The sequence below is a fragment of the Urocitellus parryii genome, chromosome 6 (genome assembly GCF_045843805.1).
Source record: "Urocitellus parryii isolate mUroPar1 chromosome 6, mUroPar1.hap1, whole genome shotgun sequence".
NCBI classification, from domain to species: Eukaryota; Metazoa; Chordata; class Mammalia; order Rodentia; family Sciuridae; genus Urocitellus; species Urocitellus parryii.
In genome coordinates, this window is record NC_135536.1 from 16,620,591 (window position 1) to 16,644,773 (window position 24,183).

The 24,183-nt window shown below is 42.8% G+C and overlaps 1 protein-coding gene across 1 annotated transcript in view; it reads left to right on the forward strand.

Moving 5' to 3' along the window:
- Nucleotides 1–24,183, forward strand: part of Kcnk10 (potassium two pore domain channel subfamily K member 10) — a 78,968-nt gene that overhangs the window by 32,649 nt on the left and 22,136 nt on the right. The window contains exon 5 of the mRNA XM_077800109.1: nt 5,074–5,234. Within this exon, the coding sequence (XP_077656235.1) occupies nt 5,074–5,234 (161 nt within the window). The remainder of the gene's footprint in view (nt 1–5,073; nt 5,235–24,183) is intronic.

A 24,183-nucleotide genomic window follows, 5' to 3' on the forward strand; every position in this document is an offset into this window, starting at 1 on the left:
TCTCATGAGCAGCATGAGGTTAGATACTTTCCATATGCAAGAAAAAAAATGCTCATTATTTAGAATGGAGAGAGAGAGAGAGAGAGAGAGAGAGAGAGAGAGAGAGAGAGAGAGATGAGAGAGATATCTCAGGAATAATAAGGTCTTTTCTGAAAAGCAGCACTACTACTCAATATCAGAGGTTCCTTTTATCTGAGGATATCAACTACTTCTTTTTAAAAAAGCTTTTCTCATGCTGAGATAATTGGAAAGATTTATACTTGTATAGTTGACCTTCCATATCTACAAGTTTGCATCCATGGGTTCAACCGACGGTGGATCAAATATAATCAAAAGAAAAAAATGCATCTATATTGAATGTGTACAGAAGGCTTTTACTTGTCATTATTCCCTAAACAATATAGAATAACAATTATTTGCAGAGCATTTACATTAGGTGTTACAAGTAATTTAGAGGTGGTTTAAATTATATGGAAGGGGCTGAGCACTTATAGCTCAGTGGCAGAGCACTTGCCTCGCATGTATAAGGCACTGGGTTTGATCCTCAGCACCACGTAAAAATAATTAAACAAAACAAAGGTATTATGTCCATTTACAACTAAAGCAATTTTAAAAAATAAAGTATGTGGAAGGATGTACATAGGTTTATGTGCAAATACTTAGCCATTTTATAGAAAGGACTTGTGCACCTGTGCATTTTGCTATCTGCAGAGGGTCCTGGACTCAATCTTCTATGAAAATTGAGGGACAACTGTAAAGCAGAGAGAATATATTTTCACATTTCTGCAACCAGTAGCCACACCAGAAGGAAGACCAGATTCTGCTCAGTCTTTGCCGAGGGTATCCTGCACCCTTTTTCTTTGCTCCATAACTAATTCTGATGCAAGAAAGTCCCATCTGTCTTTGATTGTTGACTCTGCTACTGGATTCCTAGCAAGTAGCTTTTCTAAACTTGAGCAACGATGCTCATTCCTTGTGAAGATGCTTTTCCATAAACCAGAATTTGTAGAAGGGCAACAAATTATTGCATTCTTACCAACAGCTATGAAATGCAATTAGATTTTAGTCTTTGAGGCACTTTCAGATTGGGTCAGCTGGCTCTACCTGCATCAAAGAGAGGTCAGGTCCCAGGAGATAGACAGTGATGAGGTCACTTGCAGCCTCAGTTAAGGATTAAATCTAAAAAGAAATCGAGGCAGCTGCTTGTACTTATCCAGCATTTAGACTGGCTCTTTAATTCAGGGCCAATGGAAATAGCACTCATTGAGCCTAACATTTACTAAATGCTTACCAGGTATTGGGCTCTATGCTGCACATACACGATCTTATTTAATCCTGCAATAACAACACGAGGTAGGTTCTGTACTTTTATCTTTGGGAAGACTAAGGCCCAGAGATGTTAAGTAACTTGCCCATTATCTCATAGTTAGTAAGCATTGGAACCCAGGGTCATTCATCAGGACCAGCTGCTTAATTTATGGGGTCCAGTGCAAAATGAAAATACATTCCCTTGTTAAAAGGAACGTCAAGCTGGCGGCAGGAGAGCATTAAACCAAGCATGCAGGCCTTCTCAGAGTGAGGCCTGGTGTGATTACAGTTTGCACATCCATCAGGCAGACTGCCTGCACACTCTTAACCAAACAGCGGGGGCTGAACACTACATAGCTTGGTAAAGATTTAACTTTGGTGTGTAAATAGCAAATGGAAGCTTCTATGTGTGTTGTGTGTCTTGGTTATGAATCCTCTTCAAACACCAGCTCTCTTCACAAAAGACTTGGGACTATCTTCTAGCTCATGGTGACAGAGCTGAGGCCCCCCTGGTCCTGCTCATTGGTAACAGCTTCTTTGGGTGTGTCCCTGCTGGATGGTGTCTTTTGCTAAAAATCACCAAAAGGCATTTGATGGAGGAACTTCGTGGACACCTTGTGCTTTACTTAAATCCAGTTCTAGTGTTCTGGGCTTGTTCTATGAACAATTGCATGTCTAGCAGCTGTCACCCCACTTATTTCTCAGCCTTGATTGCCTCTAGTTGTTCAAGACACACCCATACCTCAGATCCAGCCGTGGGCTCACCTGAAGCATTGAGTCAGCTCAGCTCAAGGTACAGACATTTTGTCCCTTGTCCTGGTGCCATGGGAGAACAGCGGGGTTGCCAGAAGGAAAATAGGATCAACCATCTGTTTTTCCCTGGGGCTGCTTAGTTTTTCTGTATTGCTTTTTTTTTTTTTAAAGCTTTTTTAAAAAGAAGTAGTTGATATCCTCAGATAAAAGAAACCCACATAAAACCACAGGGTCAGATGATAACTGCGAACCCTTACTGAGTGCTTGCTTTCTACTATGTATTTAATCTTCAGGTGTAATTCATGCTTCACATGTAACTCATTTAATCTTTAAAGGCTTACAGGTAGGAGATTTAATAGTTCCATCTTTCAGAGGAAGGCAGTGAGGCAGGGAGATTGAATAACTTGCCCAGATCTAGGGTCAGTAAATGGAAAAGTCAGAGCAGGAACCCATGCCATCTCTGGTTCTAGAGCCCCAATGTAATGTTCAAACCTTACTTCAGAATTTCACCAAGCATTCTGGAAGGATGGGCAGGGCAGCTTAGCAGGCCTGGTACAGCTAGAGCCCCAAATCCAGGAATGGGGACTTGTCATTGCCTCTGAGAAAAGCTCCAAAGTGCAAATTCTAGAATTTTCCCAGAGTGACAGACAGTGTGGGGGGGTCGAACAGTTCCTCCATATAGATCACCAGGGGCATGGAATACAGATGCACACAGACCTGTGCCTGAGATGTAGCTCTGCTCAAAAATGGAGATCACATTCTGTCCCTTATGGAGCAAGTCTCCAAAGAAAGAGGCTGTAAAATATATTTAAAGACTTATAATTACGAGTGCACGTGTCTAAGAATTTCCTTTAATTTTGTTATAGTGTTCTAGCCTGAAAACACTAGCAATTGTAATAATAATAATGATATATATATATATATATTTGCATTGGCATAGTACTTTACAGTTTGCTGATTTTTCCCTGCATTAAAAAAAAAAAAAAAACAATCTCTCCACCACTAGGAGAAGTTGAGTGGGTCTGAGGACAACCTGATAGCATACGGTCAAATAAGTCTCCATCTCTTCACTTCTATCTGAGGCTCCTTGGGCGACACTGATGTGCCCTGAGCACAGTCCTTTACCCAGGAGGCCCAAGAGCTATGTGCTGGAGGAAGCACATAGCTCTTGTGCCTCATATGCCAATTCATTTGCAGCAGGTTCAAAGCTTCAATTTGCCTGCATCTGCAATATGTTTCTTTCTGTAACACCAGACTAAAAGGAAATCTATTTTCCCTAAGATTGGGCAATTGTGAGACAGCCAAGCTAGAGTCTTCAATGTCTCCTTAAGTTTCTAGAATGTTTCCAAGGGTCATCATGAACCCAGTACAAAGTGACATGGTAGAAGCACAATGTTTTTTCCTTTCCAACAGGGCTCGATTAATGTGATTCAGAGTATTCTAGAGAAGAGTGCTTGGCAAAATTATTTTTCCTAAATTCCTGAAAACACTTGAGAAAAGTTACCAAACCCCCCCCCCTTTTTTTTGCCTGGTTAAATCAAAACGGTGGTGAAAAAAAGAAATATAAGATTAGAAAGTCTTGCTTGAACACTCATTTAAGAAATGGAAATTTAAATAATTTGTGATAAGAGGTTTGAGTGATTCTGGACAGAAAATTGAGAAGGAAAATAGCCGAGTGACTCATCTGCAAAGGGCAAAGTCATCAGCAAGCCCTCTGGGTCTGCAGGAGAATGACTGATAAACAGTCCTCAGCATCATTCTGTGCTATGCTTCGCTTCATTCCCAGTGTGTTCATGACTGTGGACCCAATAACTGACACATGGCTTAGATTCAGAAACAGGCCCCACAGGAGCTACCCAAATTTGGAAGAGTGGTTCAGGGACCAGACTCGTTAGCATAAGATTGTGATGCTGGGGCCTGGGGTTGTGGCTCTGTGGTAGAGTGCTCATCGCCTAGCATGCATCAGGTTCGATCCTCAGCATCACATAAATGTAAAACAAAGATGTTGTATCCACCTAAAAACTTAAGAATAAATATTTTTTAAAAAATTGTGATGCTAACTGGCATGAAAATAAACAACAAATAATTGAGGCTCTTGTCCTATGTAAATTGTGCTAACCCTATAAGCTTTTTTCTCCCAGTAATACTTTTTTTTTTTTAAGCCCCATTCATATGGAATGGGCCCAGTATACAGTTTAGCTACTTATGTAAATGCAAAACTCTTAAGCATGCAGATTTTGGTGTTTTCAAAGCATTTTTCAAAATTCACATTCATAGAAGGATTCGCTTGTATTCAGACCTCCACTTTACCAGCAAACATTGGTTGAGTACGGCTTGCCCTTGGTGCAAGAAGCGGTGGGTGGAGAGGCAGAACTCAGAGATGGTGTGGAGTTCCCAGTAAAGAGAAAAAAAGAGCCAGGCACAGCTAGACTTCCCCGTCAATGGGGGAAAGAGGCACAAAATTCTTTGTTTCTGTTTACTGTTGCCCGGCTTCCCAGGGTAGGACTGTAGAAATCATAGGTCCCATCTGAGTTTGAACTAGACTAGATTTCCTCTCCCATGGTCAGCACCCATTACTCTACAAAAGCAGATGTTGAAGACAGCCACAGTCCGTTCAGGTGAAGAAGATGCCCACCAGATAGTAACTGTGCAGAAGAAGCCCTGTGTAATCCAAACAGGCAATGGTGAAACCTTTCCAGATGTTCAGTTTACCCAAACCCAATCATGTCCATGATGTTTGGTGTTTCTGAAGAGCAACATGCACTATTAGAAATGCAATTCTGGGTGGACACAAATAATTTCTTAAGATTTATGAAAACTTAAAACTATTTAAACTTGGAACAGTGTTTCGTATATGGCCTTCAAAATGGAATTCTATTCCCTAAGACTCATGAAGTGGGGGAGATGAACAAATCTTTTTTTTTAAAAAAAGTCTGTGGATTCTTTGGTCAATAGTCTACTTTCTCTTCCATTTCACCTGTCTTCCTCTCTCTTTCTGATATTTCTCACCAGGGTATGGGAATATTGCTCCAAGCACTGAAGGAGGCAAAATCTTTTGTATTTTATATGCCATCTTTGGGATTCCACTCTTTGGTTTCTTATTGGCTGGAATTGGAGACCAACTTGGAACCATCTTTGGGAAAAGCATTGCAAGAGTGGAGAAGGTCTTTCGAGTGAGTACTGCATCTATTTAACTTTAACCTCTGCCATCTGGTTGGCTTCACTCCAGTAGGATTCAGAAGGCCTTATCAGGGGCACCATTCATTTTTAATGAAATAGTGTGTAATGTGAAGATTGGATTTTCCATTTTGACCAATGGCAATCATAGGTAGCTGGGCCTAAATGCCCTGTTGTTTGAATAGCTTCCTACTATAGAGAGGTATTTCAGGGATGAAGAGACAAGAGGGTTAGGTATAAATTTGCCAACCCAGATTTTATGAAGAGGTGAGGCATACTCAGTGTCTTAGTCTGTTTATGATGCTATAACAAAATTCCTGAGACAGGGTGGATTGTAGAGAAGGAAATTTATTTCTCATAGTTCGGAGGCTTGGAGTCTGAGATTAAGGTGCTGGCAGGTTTGGTTGTCTGGTGAGGGGCCTGTTCTCACCTTTCCAGGTGGCGCGGCTTCTAGTGGCATCCTCTGGAAGAGAAGATTGTTGAGTCCTTATAAAGGAGAGGGGATGGAAGGTGAGAAGGATGTAACACTGCATGAGACCTCTTGTATAAAGGCCTTATTCTGATCCATGAGGTGGAGCCCTCAGAAGCTAATCACCTGTTTAAAGGCCTCACCTCTTAGTACTAGCATATGGACCATTAAGTTTCAACACCTGAATATTAGAGGGGACTCATTCAAACCGTAGCATTTAGCTCTCCTTAAAGATGGAAGATGGTTTCCTTTGTGTTTTTTTCCATGAAGCAGAGAATTGTAAATCCATCCACTTTGCCACGGGAACTCCTCCACTCCTTTGTATTCCTGTGCACAGTGTCTCTAGGCGGATCCTGATTTCTTTGAGACCAGCCTTCTCTGAACTCTGTTCTGTGCCTCTCTCCTCGGGGCTCCTCCCTGTTCTGCCTACCTGCTGAGTGTTCCCTCAGGAATGACACATGGAGCCTACTTCATGCTAAGGGGTAAAGGATGGTATTGACTTAGTGAGTTTTTTTTTTTCCCTCTTGGAAATATTTACCTTTACACGACGGACAGAAATCTAAAGCTATGGAATTTGTTTACTAAAGGTGATGTGCCTAGCACCAGTGACAGGCATGGGGGGTGGACATGATTGGACTGAGTTCCCAACACCCTTAGTTGTCACCTGTTCATATGCTTTCCTGAGACTCTTGTTTAACATAGGCTTAAGGTCATTTCTGCTGTCTTGTTCAGTGTTGGCCTGATTCAAATATTCTAGATCTTCATCAGGAAGTTCTTTCTTATGATGACTTATTATTATTATTATTATTATTATTTTGTTAATTGGCAGTACTGCGCATTGAACCCAGGGGCACTATATTACTGAGCTACATCCCAGCTTTTTTAAATTTTAAATTTGAGATGGGGTTCTTGCTAAATTGCTGAGGCTGACCTTGAACTTGTGATCCTCCTGCCTCAGCCTCCCAAGTCACCAAGATTAAAGGTGTGAGCCACTGGCAGATGACTTAATTTTTAAAAATAACATTTTTGGGGGGTTTATTTTGATTTTTAAATTGATTCTGTTTAGTTATATATGAAAGCAGAATCCATTTTGATATAATTATACAAGAATGGAATATATCTGATTCTAGTTAGAGTCCCATTCTTATGGATGTACATGGAAAACTATATCAGATTCATTCCATTGTCTTTCCTTTGCTTGTCTCCCTTTCTTCCCTTCATTCCCCATTGTCTAATCTACTGTACTTCTACTCTTCCCTTCAATGCCCCCGACTTTATGGTGAGTTAGTTTCCACCTATTAGAGAAAACATTCAAACTTTTTTTTTTGTCGGGGGGGACTGATTTACTTTACTTAGCATGATAGTCTCCAGATCCAACCATTTATTGGCAAATGTTATTCTTCTTAGTGGCTGAGTAATATTCCATCGTGTATATATACCACATTTTCTTTATCCATTCATCTGTTGAAGGGTATCTAGGTTGGTTCCATAGCTTAGCTATTGTGAATTGAGCTGCTATGAATATTGATGTGGCCGTATTGCTGTAGTATGCTGATTTAAAGTCCTTTGGATGTATACTGAGGAGTGGGATAACTGGGTCAAATAGTGGTTCCAGTCCTGTTTTTCTGAGGAATCTCCCTACTGCTTTCCAGAGCAATTTACCAATTTGCAGTCCCTCTAGCCACCTTTCCCCCACATCCTTGCCAACATTTATTGTTACTTGTATTCTTGATAATTGCCACTCTGACTGGAATAAGATGGAATCTCGGTGTAGTTTTAGTTTGCATTTCTCTACTTGCTACAGATGTTGAACATGTTATCATACGATTGTTGACCATTTTAGAATCTGGCAATGATGGGTGAAGACAGTAGATGGTGAGCCCTACAGCTGTGCTCCCCTTACCCCCACAGGATAAGAACTCTCAAATTTTGACCTTACGCCTGTCTCTGAAATCATGATTTATACTTTTCTTTAGCAGAAGGCAGGAAAGCTTCTGGCCAGCCGTTCGAGAGCGTGCTATGTTTTAGAAGAGGGAGAAGACTGAGTGAGGCACTGTAGCTGGTCTGGGGTTGCATTGATAAGCCCCGTGATTCTGGGAAAGTTGCCTCAGTTTACCCACTGGCTAAAGGGAACAGAATTCAAATCTGCTTTAGAAGGTTTTGGTGATGATGAAATGAAATAATATGTGGGAAAGAGCTTGGCACAGGGCCACACATGCTGCTTGCTCTGAGAGAAGGGCTTGTTGGCAGGCTAGCCACTGGCTCAGGTTTTATCTGCATAGCTCTGTGTGTGTGAGTTTTTCTGGAATGTCCCACCGTCTTTGCTGCCCGGGTGCTGGCTGCCCAGCAACCTCATTAGAACAAGCACCTGGGCTCCTCGCTGGTCACCATGGAAACCACCACCCTTGCCTTCTCTGCCTCTCAGATGTTTAGGGCTCCCTGAGCCAAGGCGGCCCTCTCTCCAAGAGCCATTTTGAACTTCTCAGAGTGGCCTCTTAGCCATGGTCGCATGGCCCTTTGAGTTAGGGAAAAAAAGAAAAAAACAAAAAACAAAAAACGAATCCAGCCGATTGAACACTCCGAGGAGCGGGATTCACTCGGAGCAATGACGGACCTGGTAGGCTTAGTTTTATGTAGCTTCCTGAGCTCTCCGTTTCCTTAGTTGTAGAAGAAAGGGGTGGACTAAATGCTCTTCCAATCTCCCTCGAGCAAATAATAAAATAAAATGAAGAAAATGAGTTTCTTATTCTCAATGAGAGAAGAGGTGTCAGTCATTTTAATCCACCTGCTACCAGATTGGGGGACTGAGTTTTCCCGAATGCATTTCAGATGACAAGCAGAGTGTGCTGTGGAACACACACTGAGCGTGTCCTGCCCCGTAGAGGGACGATCTGGATGGATCCTTCAGTGGACTTGGGGGCAGAGCTACAGGAGATGGGGTGTCTTGCAGGAAGGCGAGTCAGACGTCTGCTCTTGAATGGGCAGCACGCGACGGAGGTACCGACCAATGTTGGAGGGGGCTGTTGGCAGGGCTGACCCAATCCCAGGAGGGCTGCATACTTGCAGAACACACAGTGCTTCCCTTGTTGTGCGTGAGGTTGTGGCAGAAAATCTGAAAGCTCTTGGCCATTCCCGTAAGCCACATTTAAAAGGCCAGTTGCTTAGGTAGGTCCGAGCCTCATTTTGAAGAGTAGCGGAGGGGTACTGCATGACTTAGGAAATGCTTTTGGCTGAAGAATAATCAAATGCCTGAATGTTGTTGTTTTTAATGGAGTGAATAAATAAAAACTCTTTCTTCTTCCCTGGAGTTGAGAACTGAGAAATAGAGGAGTCAGACAGAGATAAAAATGTCAGCCTTACAGCTGACCAGCTGACCAGCTGACCAGAGAATACAACTTTGTCCCTATTGCCAAAGGACTTACTAGTTTTCTCTTGCTGTGTCACAAACGACCACAGACATAGAAGCTTCAAATTTCCATTAGTTGTGTCTCACCTTTGTAGGTCAGTGGTCCTGTGGGCTTGGATGGTAGGTTTGCAGGACCAAAATCAAGGTGTGAGCCAGACTGGGCTCTCGATCCCGGGAAGAATCTGCTTCCAGGCACATGCAGGTTTTGGCAAAAAAATAGCCTCTATGGTTGTAGAGCTGAGATGCAAAATCCTCCTCCTGCTTTGACTCTGTCTGACTCCCCTCAGGCTGAGTTGGAGGAAGTTCTCTGTTCTTAAAGGCTCAGGTGATCACATCAGGCCTGGGAGGATAATCTCCCTGCCTTGGGGTCAACTGTACCACATCTTATCATGCAGTGGGGGGGGGGTGTGATATCTCATCATATCACAGGTTCTGGGGATTAGGGTGGTTTGTCCTGGGGGGACGTTTTTGACATTCCCCCTCTCACGCACTGAGTCATATGGTCATAGGAGCACAGACCTCCTTCACAAGGCAGCTCTTCCTCTAATCTTGCTACATGGTGGAGAGAAAAGCAGAATGCGCTGCTTTGCAGGAAGATGGTCCCAGATCTGAAGGTGCTCAGCTTCTGAGTCCTCCAGGTGCTCAGCTTCTAAGTCACCTATGTGGTTGAACAGTGGGGACAGAGGCTCAGAGTGTTAAACTAGCTGAAGTCCCTCCATGTGGGGCAAGAAGCCAGAACAATGCACATGCCTTCCTGTACCAATTCACAGTGGGCTGAGGGTTTGGACACATATTCATTTCACCGAGCAAGAAGTCTGGAGGTAGGTGGATTCAGGGTTGGTGCGTTGGCCCCACAGTGTCAGGTGTACCCCCATTTGTTCTCTGTCCTCCTTTGCTTGTTACCTCATGGTTGCAAGAGGGTTGCCATAGGACCAAGTATCCTGGTTTTAACCAACCACATTTAAAGCAAGATAGAAGAGACACATTTTTTAAAAAGAGCAGTTTTAGGCTCACAGCAAAACCTAGAGAAAGGTACATAGATTTCCCACATATACCCACATATACCTGCTCACATATTACCAACATCCCTCATCAGAGTGGTATACGTTTGTCATGGTTGATGAACCTACACAGACACAACATTATTACTGACGTGCATAGTCTATGTTAGGGTTCACTCTTGGTGTTGTGCATTCTGTGTTTGGACATATGTGAAATAACATGCATCCACTATTATGGCATCAGAGTATTTTCACTGCCCTAAACATGATCTGTGGTCTGCTCAGTCGTCTCTCCCTCTCACTTAACCCCTGATGGACACTGAGTCTTTTCACTGTCTCTATAGTTTTGCCTTTTCCAGAGTGTCATAGCTGGAATCATGCAGTATCTAGTCTTTTCAGATTGGTTTCTTTCACTTAGTCACAAATGCATTTAGTGTTCTCGTGACTTGCAGGTCATTTCCTTTTCGTGCTGAGTAACATTCCGTTTTCCATAGGTACCCAGTTAACTGCTGCATTCACCTACTGAAAGATACCTCGGTAGCTTCCCACTTTTGGCAAGTAAAAGTAAAGTTGCTATAAATATCCATTTGTAGGATTGTGTATGGGCATAAGTTTTCAACTCTTTTGAGTAAGCACCAAGACATATGATTGCTGAATCTGTAATATGAGCATGTTTAGTGTTGTAAGAACCCACCAGACTGTTTTCCAAAGTGGCCATGCCATTTTTCATTCCCACCAGAAGTGAATGAGAGTCCCTGTGGTCTGCATTTTTGCCAGCCCTTGGCATTATCTGGATAATGGTCCTTCTAACTGGTGTCTAGAGGTACACCAGTTCCTTGTTGTTTTAATCTGTCCCTAATGATAGATGATGTGGCATATCTTCTCATATGGTTAGTTGCCATGTATGTATCTTCTTAATAAAGTATTAATGCCTTTGGCCCACTTTATAATAGAGTTTATTTTTGTCATTGGGTTTTACAAGTTCCTTGTGTATTTTGGGGTAATATATTTATCAGATAAGTCTTCTGAAAATATTTTCTTCCAATCTATGTCTTGTGTTTTACTTCTCTTGACAGTGTCTTTTGCAGAGAAGAACATTTTAATTTCAATGAAATCCAGTTCATGGATTGTGCTTTTGGTATTTATCCTCATGGTCAATTCTAATCCCAAGGTCATTTATATTTTCTTCCATGTTAACTAGGAATTTAGTAATCGTACATTTTACTTTTAGGACTGAGATCCTTTTTGTGAAGAATATATGATCTGTGTCTTTCCTCTTCCTTCTTCTCTTCTCCTTCTTTTTCTTTTGGTATGTGATTGTCCAGTTGTTCTAGCACCTTTTGTTAAAAGGACTGTCTTTTATTCTTGTTTTAGCTTTTCTTTGTCCAAAATAAGTTGACTAGCTGGGCATGGTGGTACACACCTGTAATCCCAGCGGCTTGGAGGCTGAAGCAAGAGGATCACAAGTTCGAGACCAGCCTCAGTGAGTTACTGAGGCCCTGTCTCAAAATAAAAATAAAATAAAATAAAAAGGGCTGGGGATGTAGCTCAGTGGTAAAGTTACCCTGGGTTCAGTCTCTGGTACCCTATACCTCCCCCCACCAAATAAAAAGATAATTAGACTATACTTATATGTATTTATTTCTGGACTCCCTATTCTGTTCTATTGATGTATTTATTCTTTCAACAATAGTGCACTCTCTTGATTAATGTAGCTAACCTTTGAAGTCAAGAAATGTCAATTCTCTGACTTCTGTTTCTTCAATATTATTTTGGTAGGGACTTGTTTTGTGGGAGAAAAATTTCTTGGAAATTACCTTGTAGACTTCTTTCTGTCTCGAGACCAGAATTGGATAACATGACCACTCCCGCCTGCAACGGAGGTTAGGAAAGCAAATATCTGACCAAGGGCAATTGGGCTGACTTAGACCAGTGATTCTCAAAGTTGGTCCCTCAACTATGTGCATCAGCATCCCCCAGGAACTTATTAAATGTGGAAAATCTCTGAAGGGTTGGGCCCAGCAATCTGTTTTCCAAGCTCCCCAGGTGATTCCAGTGCCTGCTAAAGTTTGAGAACCCCTGGCCTAGAGGAATGATATTTCATCTCTTGGGGCTGAACGTATTGCCCTGATGAACAAAATTAGAATTCTATTAGCCAAAAAGAAGTTGGAGTAGGCAAATGATAGCATCCCCACAGGGCTGATTGGCAGCTGGCCACAGGGACCACTCATGGGGAAAAGTTGCCTTCTCTTCCTCCCGTCATAAACGAGGTGGCCTTTGGGATCCTTGGATTAGTTAGGAGAAGCTAGTTCATGCTGTGGTAACAAATAACTCCACCTTACTCTACTCCCTGCCAAGACGGCTTCAGGCCAGACAACTCCCTAGGGCTTGCTGAGGCAGGGAGAGAGCTGGCAATTGCAAACTGGTTTTCACAAGGATTTTGGTACCTGGAGAGACCCCATTGTCCTGAACTAGACACATGGCCCTGCCCAACTGCAGAGGGGTTATTTGGTCTCCAAGACAAGAGTGGATGGGGAAATTTGTGAGTATTAGAAATGTCGTATGTATATTCCTGGGTATGCACTGTTGGGCCCCACCCTAGTGACAAACACCCTGGGAATTTAGATACAGATGGCATGTGCATCACTCTTTGGGGAACACTATGATTGTGAAATTCAATTCACATCTGAGAAAATGGAGCCCATGGCTTGTCAGGCCACTTGCCTCGAGCCACACAGTGAGTTGGTGGCAAGGCCTGGATTTGAACCAGTGATCCTGCCTTTACCTCTTCCAAGTGGGCTGAAAATATTTACTGTCAGATATTACTGTATTCCTCCACATCATGAAACCAATGTGGAGTTTTACATTTTTTTTAAGCATATTGTGTTAATTAAGTTAAAAACAATTCTTCCCGGGCTTCTAGAGGGAAATCTGGGCAGTTATCAGGGGAGGATAATTATTTGGGATAAAACAGGGCTATCACCGATTGCAAAGGAGGTTCTGAAGTGAGAGGGCTCTCTCTCCCCTGCTGTGGGCTGGCTCTGTCTCTGGGCCCTGACCGACTGTTACTTGACAGCATCCTACAGAAAAACGGGCCAAATTTTGAACCAGATCCCACTTGCTTGCTCTAAGCTGGACTTTGGCCTCTGGGAGGAGTCTGCTACCTCTTTCTTTTTTTCTTTTATTTATTTATTTATTTATTTATTTATTTTTCTTTTTTAATTGTTGGTGGTTCAAAACATTACATAGTTCTTGATATATCATGTTTCACACTTTGATTCAAGTGGGTTATGAACTCCCATTTTTACCCCGTATACAGATTGCTGAATCACATCAGTTACACTTCCATTGATTGACATATTGCCATTCTAGTGTCTATTGTATTCTGCTGCCTTTCCTCTTTCTATTGGGCTGAGCAGCAGGCTTTCTGATATTTCCTCTAAAGCCAAGGGGCAATCTTTTCTTTTTTCCCCCTTGGGTGTTTCTCCCCAAGGATATGGCAGAAATGTTTAATTTGCTCTGGACCCAAAGGAATCTGGTGTAGCTGACAAATAACACATTGCCCTCGAGGTTGTGCCATGATCACTGGGTGACTTTAGAGGTTGCCAATTGCTCAAGACAGGGTGATGACAATCTCAGTCTGCTAGTGATGTTCAGTTAGTGGGCTCATCCATCGCTTTGGATTGTGGGGAACGACAGGTGGTGGAAGACAGGCTCCTGGAGACCTCTGCCACATACTTGGCGTGAGCCAAGGGAAAACTTGGAAGAATTCACTTGGCAGGAGGCTGTTTTGGGCAAGGTGTCCCTGAGCTTGCATCCAGCAGTGGAGTTAACTTGAAACTATTATTATTATTATTATTATTATTATTATTATTTCAAACCCATGAAAATCCCTGTTTTGGAACTGGGTTTTATTTTCAGCACTGTGGGTTTGGCCACAGCTTCCGATTTCTATTAGCTGTGAAAACATTCATTGGGCGATTAGTTACTCATACCAGTGTTGTACCCAGAAAGGCAGGGTAGGAGGGCTAGTGGTGGGCTGAGCTTTTAGTCGAAGGGCTCCATTTCAATAGCATAGAAAAGATATAATATTGGTGAACTGCAGCTTCCAATTTGGTGAGAGTGCCCATGGGTTGGTTATGTGTACATGTGAGTCTGTCTGTCCCTATAACACAGCTGTGCTAGGGCATAGCATATTATAAATTCACAACAAATAACTCAGTCAGATTAATGTTACATGGATAATGTGAGTTTATTTTTATCAGAGAGAAGAGCCCTGGTTTTAAAGTAAATGACTGTTTTCTTACTTTCCCTAAGGGACTAGAAGGAGGTGGGAGATAATTGCTTTAAAATACAAAATAAAAGCAAATAATTTTAAAGCTTTATCAGCCAGATCTCTTCTAAATTAGTTCAGGGGTATTCTCTAGCTTTAATGATAGGCCCAGAATGTACATTTGGAGTGACCTGCATAAATGATATCCCTAAAGCAGACTCCACAAAAGCTCTTAAAGAGTGATGGTGACACAGTTTTTTCCATGAATATCTCCTTCTTTTCTGCCTTCCTCTAACAAAGAGCTTGGTGTTAGTATGATTGACATTTTGTCATGTATATTGTAGGATGTTTAGCAGCATCCCTAGCCAGTATCTCGATGCCAGTATCATCACTATCTGTGACATGACAGCCAAATAGGTCTCCAGACATTACTAAATGTCTTCTCGGGGGTAAAATTGCCCCAGCTAGGAACAGCTCATCTGGGCATGGTGGCACATGCCTGTAATTCCGCTATTCCTGAGGCTGAGGCGGGTGGATCACAAGTTTGAAGTCAGCCTGGGCAATTTAGGGAAACCCATTCTCAAAATAAAAAGGTGTGGGGTGTGACTTAGCAGTACACACTTGCCTAGCCCATGCAATGCCTGGTTGCAATCCCTAGCCCCAGGCAGTGGGGCAGTGAGAATCATGACCTCACCTGAATGTAGGGGTGAGTGGCTCCACAGGCCCTCAGCTGCACCTGCGAATCTTCCACTCGAGCCCTGGAGTGTCTCCGTTGGTGGTTCCACGCATTCCTCCAATGCCAGCACCACGGCCCCTCAGAACTCTCCTGTCTCAGCTGGGTTCTTTGAGAGGGTTTTGGAGATTTTATTTTCTGGGAATAAGATCATTTTTTTTTTTTTTTACCAAGAAGAGAAAATGCTTGTAGTCTGGACTCTGATGAATATACATAGAGCTAGATATTGTGCTGTCATTCTTCAGCAGGCAAAATTCTCTGCACTCCCTTAGCTGGCCCACAGGGACTCATTAATGTAGAATTCTTCCTTTTCTCCACTTATCTTTAGTACCTGGCCAGAGTCCCCTTGGTGTTCCCTGTTGTCTACTGAGATCACTGAAAGAGCTTTTAATGGCCTTGAAAATGCATCTTCACTGTTATCTATAAACAGTCAAGCTATCAAACTATGCTTAAAATATAAGGACTTAAAATACGGACTGGATAGTGTTTAACATTTAAACATTTTTATGGGAGTTTTAACAGCATCTCTCTTTTTCTTTCTGGCAAATTTTGATCACCTGGGGACAGATAAAAATGGCCAGTGGAGAGAAAGTTGATATTGGCCCTGTCTTTATCTGCCTTCACAGGGTTTAACTTTATTCTGTCAGTGAGCCGAACTGGATCATGACCTCTGATTCTTCTTCACACACCTACTATCTCTTCCTAAGCCTGGTTCATTATTAGCAAACATCTCTTTCTGGGCGTTTTCTATTCTTGGAGATGAATCTGGGATTTAGATCGCCCCTTGCTCATGTCTAATGCTGCCACGGAGCTAGTACGAGGTGGGTTTATAAAGGAGGGGCCGACTGTGCCCCCATGGCTGACTTACTCTGGCCTACCTGCACAAGAGCAGTGGTCAGTAGGGGTGTTCTCCGCCCTCTGCTTCTCCGCCCCATTGTATCACTCGGTGCAACTCAGTGCCGAAAGCAGAAGGAAACAGACAGCTCAGAGCCAAGCCTTCTGGGGAGCTGAGGCAGCTGGCCTTGTCCTCCCAAACAGTCTCCATTTCTAAACTCAATGACTTGCCTCAGTGACTGGTTTCCTTGGTTTTGAGGACGTGGATTTTGAGGGTGTCCACACCAAAATTTTAATTCCCACTGGGGATTGAACTCAGTCATCAATGCAGTGCTTGCTTTGCGGATAACCTGACATGCCTCTTCCTTTCTAAAATCATTTGGCTATCTCATTGTGTCATTCAGATTTTGCTGGATTTCCCTGAGGCTTCTGACATCCTTATAATCTCTCCAACCTCTGCTTTAACAGCGGCTGGGACCTTCTTTACCTTTTCTAGAAGAAAGATGGAGTACGTAGATGACGAGGTGAAAAAAAATGGCTGCAACAGTCTTTCTAACAGAAAGCAGGTGACAGGGCTCTTTGTCCCTGAGGCCTCAGAGACCTGGCCTCCATCCTCATCCTTGCAGTAAAGTCCTTTCCAACAGTCAGTAGGTATTGACGACTGTACAAAACTCCCCCAACCCGAAGATCTGTTGCACCATGAGGAGAGAACCTAAAGGGCTGCAAGTTTCATTGAGTTAGATTTTAGGGTGACTGGCTTTTGTGATGATTGCTAGCATACCTGTCAAAGATCCACTACCACAGGACGTGTGTGTATGTGTGTCGGATGTACATGGGTTAGAGCAAGGTTTTGTGTGCTGCCATCCCCTGCTGAAAGGTCACGAGGCTTGAGTCACAAGTGATGAATTTCTACTCTTGCTCTTATGCTTCCTTTCTACTTTTGCTCTTATGCTTTCTTATGCTCTTATGCTTCAATGTGTGACCTTGGGCAGGCTCTTACCCACTTTGAACTGCAATTTCTTGGTCTGTGTAATGGGTTAATAACGCCATTCTTACAGGATTATTGTGAAAGCACCAAGCAGAATACTTCAAACACACCAAGTGCTCCATAACTACCAGTTTCCTTCCTCCAACCTCCTCCATATTACCTTTCTTTTACTGTGTCAAGATTTAGTTTATTTTTTATTTTTTAAATATTTATTTTTTTAGTTTCAGTTGGATACAATATTGTTAATTAATTGATTTATTTGTATGTGGTGTTGAGGATCGAACCCGGGGCCTTACCTGTGCCAGGTGAGTGCTGTACGGCTGAGCCACAACCCCAGCCCTGAGATTTAGATTCTTTACAAGTGAATCCAAGATGCACTGAAGAATATTTACCTTATTTGGAAAGAGAAGATGGGGAAGATCCAAGATGGGCCTTTCATTTTTTTTTTTTTCGTCATTTTCTCTAAAACAGTTTTCAAAAACTGTTTTCAGTTTTGCTTAATCCAGTTGAGAATTATGTTGGAAGGGGAGATAGAGTTGAAAAAATCTGGGGAATGAGGGGCAAGAGATTTGTGTGAGAGAAAGAGATTAAGACTGTCCTTTGCTTCAACAATGAAGAGTCACCAATAACTGCTGAAAATGATGATAATTAGCATCTATTGAGCACTTATTAGGTATCAGGCCCTGTGATCAATGCTTTATATTCAGCATCCCTTATGAGCTCCCAAAATAACCCCATGAAGTGGTCATACTGTCATTCCATTCTGCCTGTAAGAAACTGAGGCACAGAGAGGTTAAGTAACATGTCCATGGTCTGTCCTCAAGAGCACAAGGAAACTCTAACCCCGATGCCCTGACTGCTTGTTCTAAAGTCCTGTGCCTCATGTCCTGTTGGCTCCAGGGAGTGGTTTGAGCTCCATGTCCAAATTTTCAGGCCAATTTTGTTTCCATGCCTTCACCCAAGTCTAAACCATTGTCCAAAAGGAATTTGGTAACCTGATTTATCTGTTTCTTTTCACTTTCTGTATGTTAGCCCATCCCTAAAAGCAAGTTGTCGAAGTTTTTCTGTAAGTATTGTCCAATAGAGGAAACTATCCAGGAAATTTTATGAGTACTCATTATCTGCTAGATCTTGTCTATTGAGGAGACAATTGCTTCCTAGAATTCCAGGAGTTTTATTAATTAAAATGTTTTATAGCATTGCCTTTCAGGGCCATTGAAAGTCCAGTGTTGCTTTAGGTCCACCACATGATTACCCACATCTAAAATTAATAGGTACTTTCAAGTTATGAATTTAAAGCAAGAGTTTTATTAGCACTCACGTTTTTATTAGGATCATAAAGTCAGTTTAATAGGTGTACGATTTCCCACGTTCACACGTTATCACCAATTTTCACAGGCTAGTTTGGTTTCTCTGGAAGGCACTGATTTAATGGAATAATAATCCTTTTCTCTTTTATGGAACTCTTTTCTCTTGAAAATTATATTTGTCATTGTATTTTTTTTTAAAAAACATTTAGTTTCATGCTACTTCTGTGAGCCAAGCAAGTCATAACCTTCTGGTATAGATTCCAACAAATTTGGTTTCTGAAAACGGACAGACGCTCTTATTGAGTGAGGTCTGTCCATTGGGGAACTGTTTACATATGAGAGAAAACATTTGACCCTTCATCTTCTGAGTTTGGCTTTTTTTCACTTAACATAAAGTCTCAAGTCCCATCCATTTTCCTGCAAATGATATAATTTCATTTTTCTTTATGACTGAATAAAACTCCACATTTTCTTTATCTACCACATTTTCTTTATCCATTTATCCCTTAGTGGACACCAAGGCTGGTTCTAAAGTCTGGCTGTTGTGAATTGTGCTGCTATTGTTCTGATGACTTTAAATCTGTAAGATAAATACTGAGGTGTTAGGTCGTATGGTGGTTCCATGCCTACTCTTTTGAGGAACCTCCATACTGATTTCCTTAGTGGTTGTACTAATTCACATCCCACCCACAGTGTACAGTGTTCCTTTTTCTCCATATCTTCTCCAGCATTTATTATTGTTCATATTCTTGAAAACGACTCTTCTGACTGGTGTGAGATGAAATCTCAGTGTAGTTTTGATTTGTATTTCCCTAATTACTAATCATGTTAACATTTATCATACAGTTGTTGGCCATTTGTATTTATTTATTTGAAGAGTGTCTCTTTAATTCATTTGCCCACTTATTAATTGGGTTATTAGTTTTTTGATATTAAGATTTTGAGTTCTTTATATAGTCTGGACATTAATTCTCTGACAGAAGAGTAGCTAGCAAAGATTTTCTCCCCTTCTATAGGTTCTCTCTTCACATACCTAATTGTTTCCTTTGCTGGGTTTTTCAATTGGATGCCATCCCATTTATTAACCCTTGGCATTTTCTGAGCTTTATGGGTCCTATTGAGTGTTGCCTATGGCCGTATGCTGGAGTGTTGATCCTAAGGATGATTTCTAAATGACTATCATGTCTGGAGTCACTGATAAATCCCTAATAGCTTCAGGTCTTTCTGCCTTAGGGAAGGGAAAGTGGTAAAGATGCACATTATTAATGAGAAGGGAGCTGATGTTCTGAACCATCACCTCAAAGAGGTAACTCCCTTGGGAAGTGCCAGCAGGACAGACATGTGTGGTCACACAGCTGACGGCTCTGAGGGCTTTGGGTAGGGAAGGGTGGCCCTGAGCTGCAGTCTCCCAGGTGAGCCCCGTTGAGGACCTGTGCCTTCCTGTCTAGGAGACACTCTGCTGTGTGCATTTCGGTTTATTTTCTGGGAAGAGCTGCATTTGTGCGTCACAGCATATTTGGACTTACTGGCTTTCTGGGTGTCTGGGAAGGTGACTGCTGGGATTTGGGCTCTTTTACAGAGTTGCACTTCTCACCCTGTGTGTGGCGGCTCCCCAGGGGCCTGAGGTGGTATTTTAAAAGATCAGAGAATCCTTTTGAGCATCAAGCCTGGCTGGTGGACAGAATCTACAGCTTGTCTTCCTCACATATGTGTTTCCCTTTTTCAAAAGTGTATGGAGGATAGATCATCAACGATTCATTTAAATTCATTTTTTTTAGGATCATGCCTCCCTTTGCAGTATCAGTTGGGACCCAAATTTCTATTGTTACAGGAGGATCATTGTTAATTTTTTAATGTTCAAAAGGGATTCCCATACTAGGGGAAGTGGAGAACACGTGAGTTTTCAAGTCAGTCAGTGCTCTGCTTCCATGTCATTCTGGGTTTCCGTTTTTCCCCACGGAATTAGCAATTTTGATCTGGCCATAGTCACTGTTACAAAGAGGTTCTTTTTTTTTCCTATAAAATGACCCCAGCTTCATTTTGTTTTCTTTATGCCTATTTTTTATTGTGTCAAAATACACACAACATAAAAAACCCTGTCATGCCCGTTCTTAAGCACAAGTTCAGGGGCATTAAGTGCATTTACATCAGTGCTGCAGAGTTACCCTCACCATTGTCACCACCTCTCTCTGGAGCTTTTTCTTCCTTCCCAAATGAAACTCTGTACCAATTAAACAACTCTCCACCCCGCTCTTCCCTCCAGCCCCTGGCAGCCACCAGGCTCCCTACTCTAGGTTCCTCATAAGTGGAACCAGACTGGATCCTTTTTTTTTTTTTTTTTGGTACCAGGGACTGAACCCAGGGATGCTTAACCACTGAGCCACATCCCAGCCATTTTAAAAATATTTAATTAGAGACAGGGTCTTGCTGAGTTGCTTAGGACATTGGTAGGTTGTTGAAGCTGGCTTTGAACTTGTGATTCCCCCTGCCTCCGCCTCCTGAGCTGCTGGGACTATAGGCATGCACCACTGTGCCAGGCTCCTAGTGTGGATTCTTTTGTGTCTGGCTTATTTTATGAAGTAAGCTCTCTTTAAGCATTCATATGTGTTTTAGCATGCGTCAAAATTTCTTTCCTGTTTAAGGCTAAGTGATATTCCATTGTATGCCTATACCATATTGTGTTTATCAATTTATCTCTATTTATTTATTTAGTGGTACTTGGGATTGAACTCAGGGGCGCTTAACCACTGAGCCACATCCTCAGCCCTGCCCCCCCACCCCTTTAAAATTATTTAGAGACAGGTTCTTACTAAGTTGCTCAGAGCCTAAGTTGCTGAGGCTGGCTTTGAACTTGTGATCCTCCTGCCTCAGCCTCCTGAGCTGCTGGGATTATAGGCATGCATCACCACACTCAGCTTGATTTATCTCTTGATAGACTTTTGGGTTGTTCTTACCTTTTGGTTATTGTGAATAATGTTGTGTGAACATGGGTTTGTCAGAGTCTTTGTTTCCCATTATTTTGTACATATTTATACAAGTGGAATTGCTGAGCCATGTGGTGATTCTACAGTTACTTTTTTGAAGGGCTGCCATACTGTTTTCTATAGTGGCTGTCCCATTTTACATTCCTGCCAGCAGTGTGCAAGCACTCCTATAGCTTCACTTCCTTGTCAACTCTTGTTATTTTCTGTTTCTTTTTTCCTTTAACTTGTGTAAGCCACAAAGACAGTGTGTGATCAATTGTGATCTGACTGTCCCCAAGACATTCCCACAGCTGCCCTTGGGTTACATGGAGGGCAGAGTGGCCATGCCCTGGATCTTGCTTGGGCACCTGCCCTCACCTCCACCTGTGTTGCTGTGCTTATTCCCACCCTCTTCTTCCTCAGCTTCCTCGTCTGCAGCAGATCTGGTAGGAGGGAGGAGGCTCAAAGCCAGGCACACCTGGGCCTCTGCATATTGATGACACTCAGTTTCCACCAGGCTTTTCCTTGACTTTGAAATCCTTTTATTCAGCTCACAATGACTCATTCTCCAGCTCCCTACTGCAGCTGCTCCTTGCTACCTCTCCTCAGGTCATTTTAATAAGCAATTATCAAATAACACCTACTGTGTTCTCAACACTGTGGGGGCATGTGGCCATAAACAAGAGACTGTCCTCTTTCCCAGGGAGAAAAGAGACATGTACAAAGACCAGTGTCCAAAATACCATGCAGACTAACCCCAGGGCTAGCACAAACAGGCTCTGCATTCACACTGCTTCAGTGCATAAGCCCTGACCCACCCTTATCGACCACGTGACCTCAGTCTGTGCCCCATTTTCTTATTTGAAAAGGCAGGTAATGATAGCACCTGTGTCTTTTGCTACTTATTTGATGCATGAGAGCGCTGAGTGCTGCAGAGTTACCCTCAGGAAACACTCACCACTACTACAGCTCTGTTATCTCTAGGAGCCCAGAGAAGGGTTTTGTGAATTCTAGCTTGTAAATTAGACATCACACGGGCACCCGTTTTATCTTTCCAAGGAATTAAAAAGTGGAAGGCTTTGAAGCTAAGTGTGGCTGTACCTGTCTTGTCTTGCACCCCTGTGGTACCTGCTTGGTGCTAAGCACTCTGGAGGTGAATTGATTGTGAATTGGTTGGAGACACGGTCCTGATTGGTTTCTCTGCACCCAGGGTATGCAGACTACTCGGCACCCATGACAGACCCAAAGGAGCGGGAGATGCATGCTGGTGCCACCCTCTGTCCTACCCTTCCTGGGAGAGGGTTGCGGAGGTGGATGGCATTGGAGAAGCCGAAGGAGTCACAGGAAGTACAGTCACAGGGGCAGGTGGGCGGGCCTGTCTGGGACAGAACTCTAGCCATCAGTCATTGCGTTGGCCATGACTCAGCGAGCCCTTTTCAAAGTCAAATAAAAAAAAGGAAAAATACAGATGGTGGGTTGGTTGGCTCCTCCGGGGGCTCCTACGAGTGTGCCCCTGCCCTGCTGTCACGGCAGGGAAGGTCACGCTGTCCAACCTGGGCTGCACTTCCCTGGCTGCCACTGTTTACACAGATGCTCCACCACCTACGGAGATTCTCGTAAGAAAAGAAAACAAAATCGAAGAATGAGAAAGCATTTATTTCAGTTGCTTGCTGATTGCCTCTCCGTCTGCTGTGCTCTCACCGAGTCCAGGACACGCCTGCCCGTTTATGCTCATAAAGCATCAAAGTGGTCCTAAAAGATACCCAAGGGAGACTGACGCCTCCTCCCAAAGATGGCTGGTGCTTCACATCTCAACAAGGGACCCTCAGAAGAGGGGTCTTGCTGAGCTCAAATGCCATCATCCTGTTTAGATGCCGTTACTTCTGCTTTCTCTCCACTCGGACTCCAGCCATGTTCCCTTTGCTCATTTTTCCCGTTCTTTGGCAGAAATGAATTTGTGAGCCACATCAGCCCGGGGAATGGTGGCGAGGACGGATGCAGAATTATCTTTAATATTGGGCTGTCCGCCGATCCATGCCCACACACCCCGGGTCCCTTCTTACTACTGAGTAGGTGTAAGTCATGGCTTTGGACATCTTGTATCCGCACTTTGCCTCCTAATTCTGACTCTGCTTTGTGGATTCGTTTGAGCCATTAGAAACAGGAAATCTATATTGTGCAGTCAAAAAAAATTTTTTTGTATGATTTTAAGCACAGAGTACAGGGAGCTTCGGTATGATTCAGAGTTGGCACCAGGACGAACAAGAAAGCAAATATCAACATTTGAAATGAAGAGCACGCCACGTGAGCACCATATGGTGTTCTCACAGTGTTGTTACTGGCTGCTTCTGGCTTTCATCCCTTCCCTGACTTCGCTGTTTGTTTCTTGTCCCCACTGCTCTTAGGAAAAAAAAAAAAAAATCTCAGTTTCCTTTAGCCTTGGTTCTGCATTTGTATTAGGTATATTTCTCCTACCCACCTTGTGGAGGCTTGTCAACCATCTCCCCAGGGAGGAAGAGGACCTGTCCAGATGGTCACATAAATGTGTGACACCTGCTCCCATGATCCACTGTCGGAAGTTTTAGAGCTGATGGGATTGTCCCCTGCCTGGGAGATGGGCATGCGTTGCTTCCCGCCTCCTTTTGCTTTGAAAAAAATGATCGCACGTCTTTTTTGTGATACTTGGGGAAATGTCTTGAATTCAGATTCTGTCCTGTTAGAGAAACAAAAGAAGAAAGAACCCACCTAAAAAATGTTGTGAAAAGCTTGTAATGATAAAAAAAAATTTTTTTTCATAGTGTATATTCTTTTTTGGGGTCAAGAGCCTCCGCGATTATGTCTGGGAAGAAATCTCTGCTTTCCTCTGGGAGGTTCACAGAAACTCTGTTTGCACTCTTTTCTCCAGATTTTTGTGTGTGATATTTATGATGCTTCAGTGTCCCTACCCTCTTGCTGTCACCTCAAATGT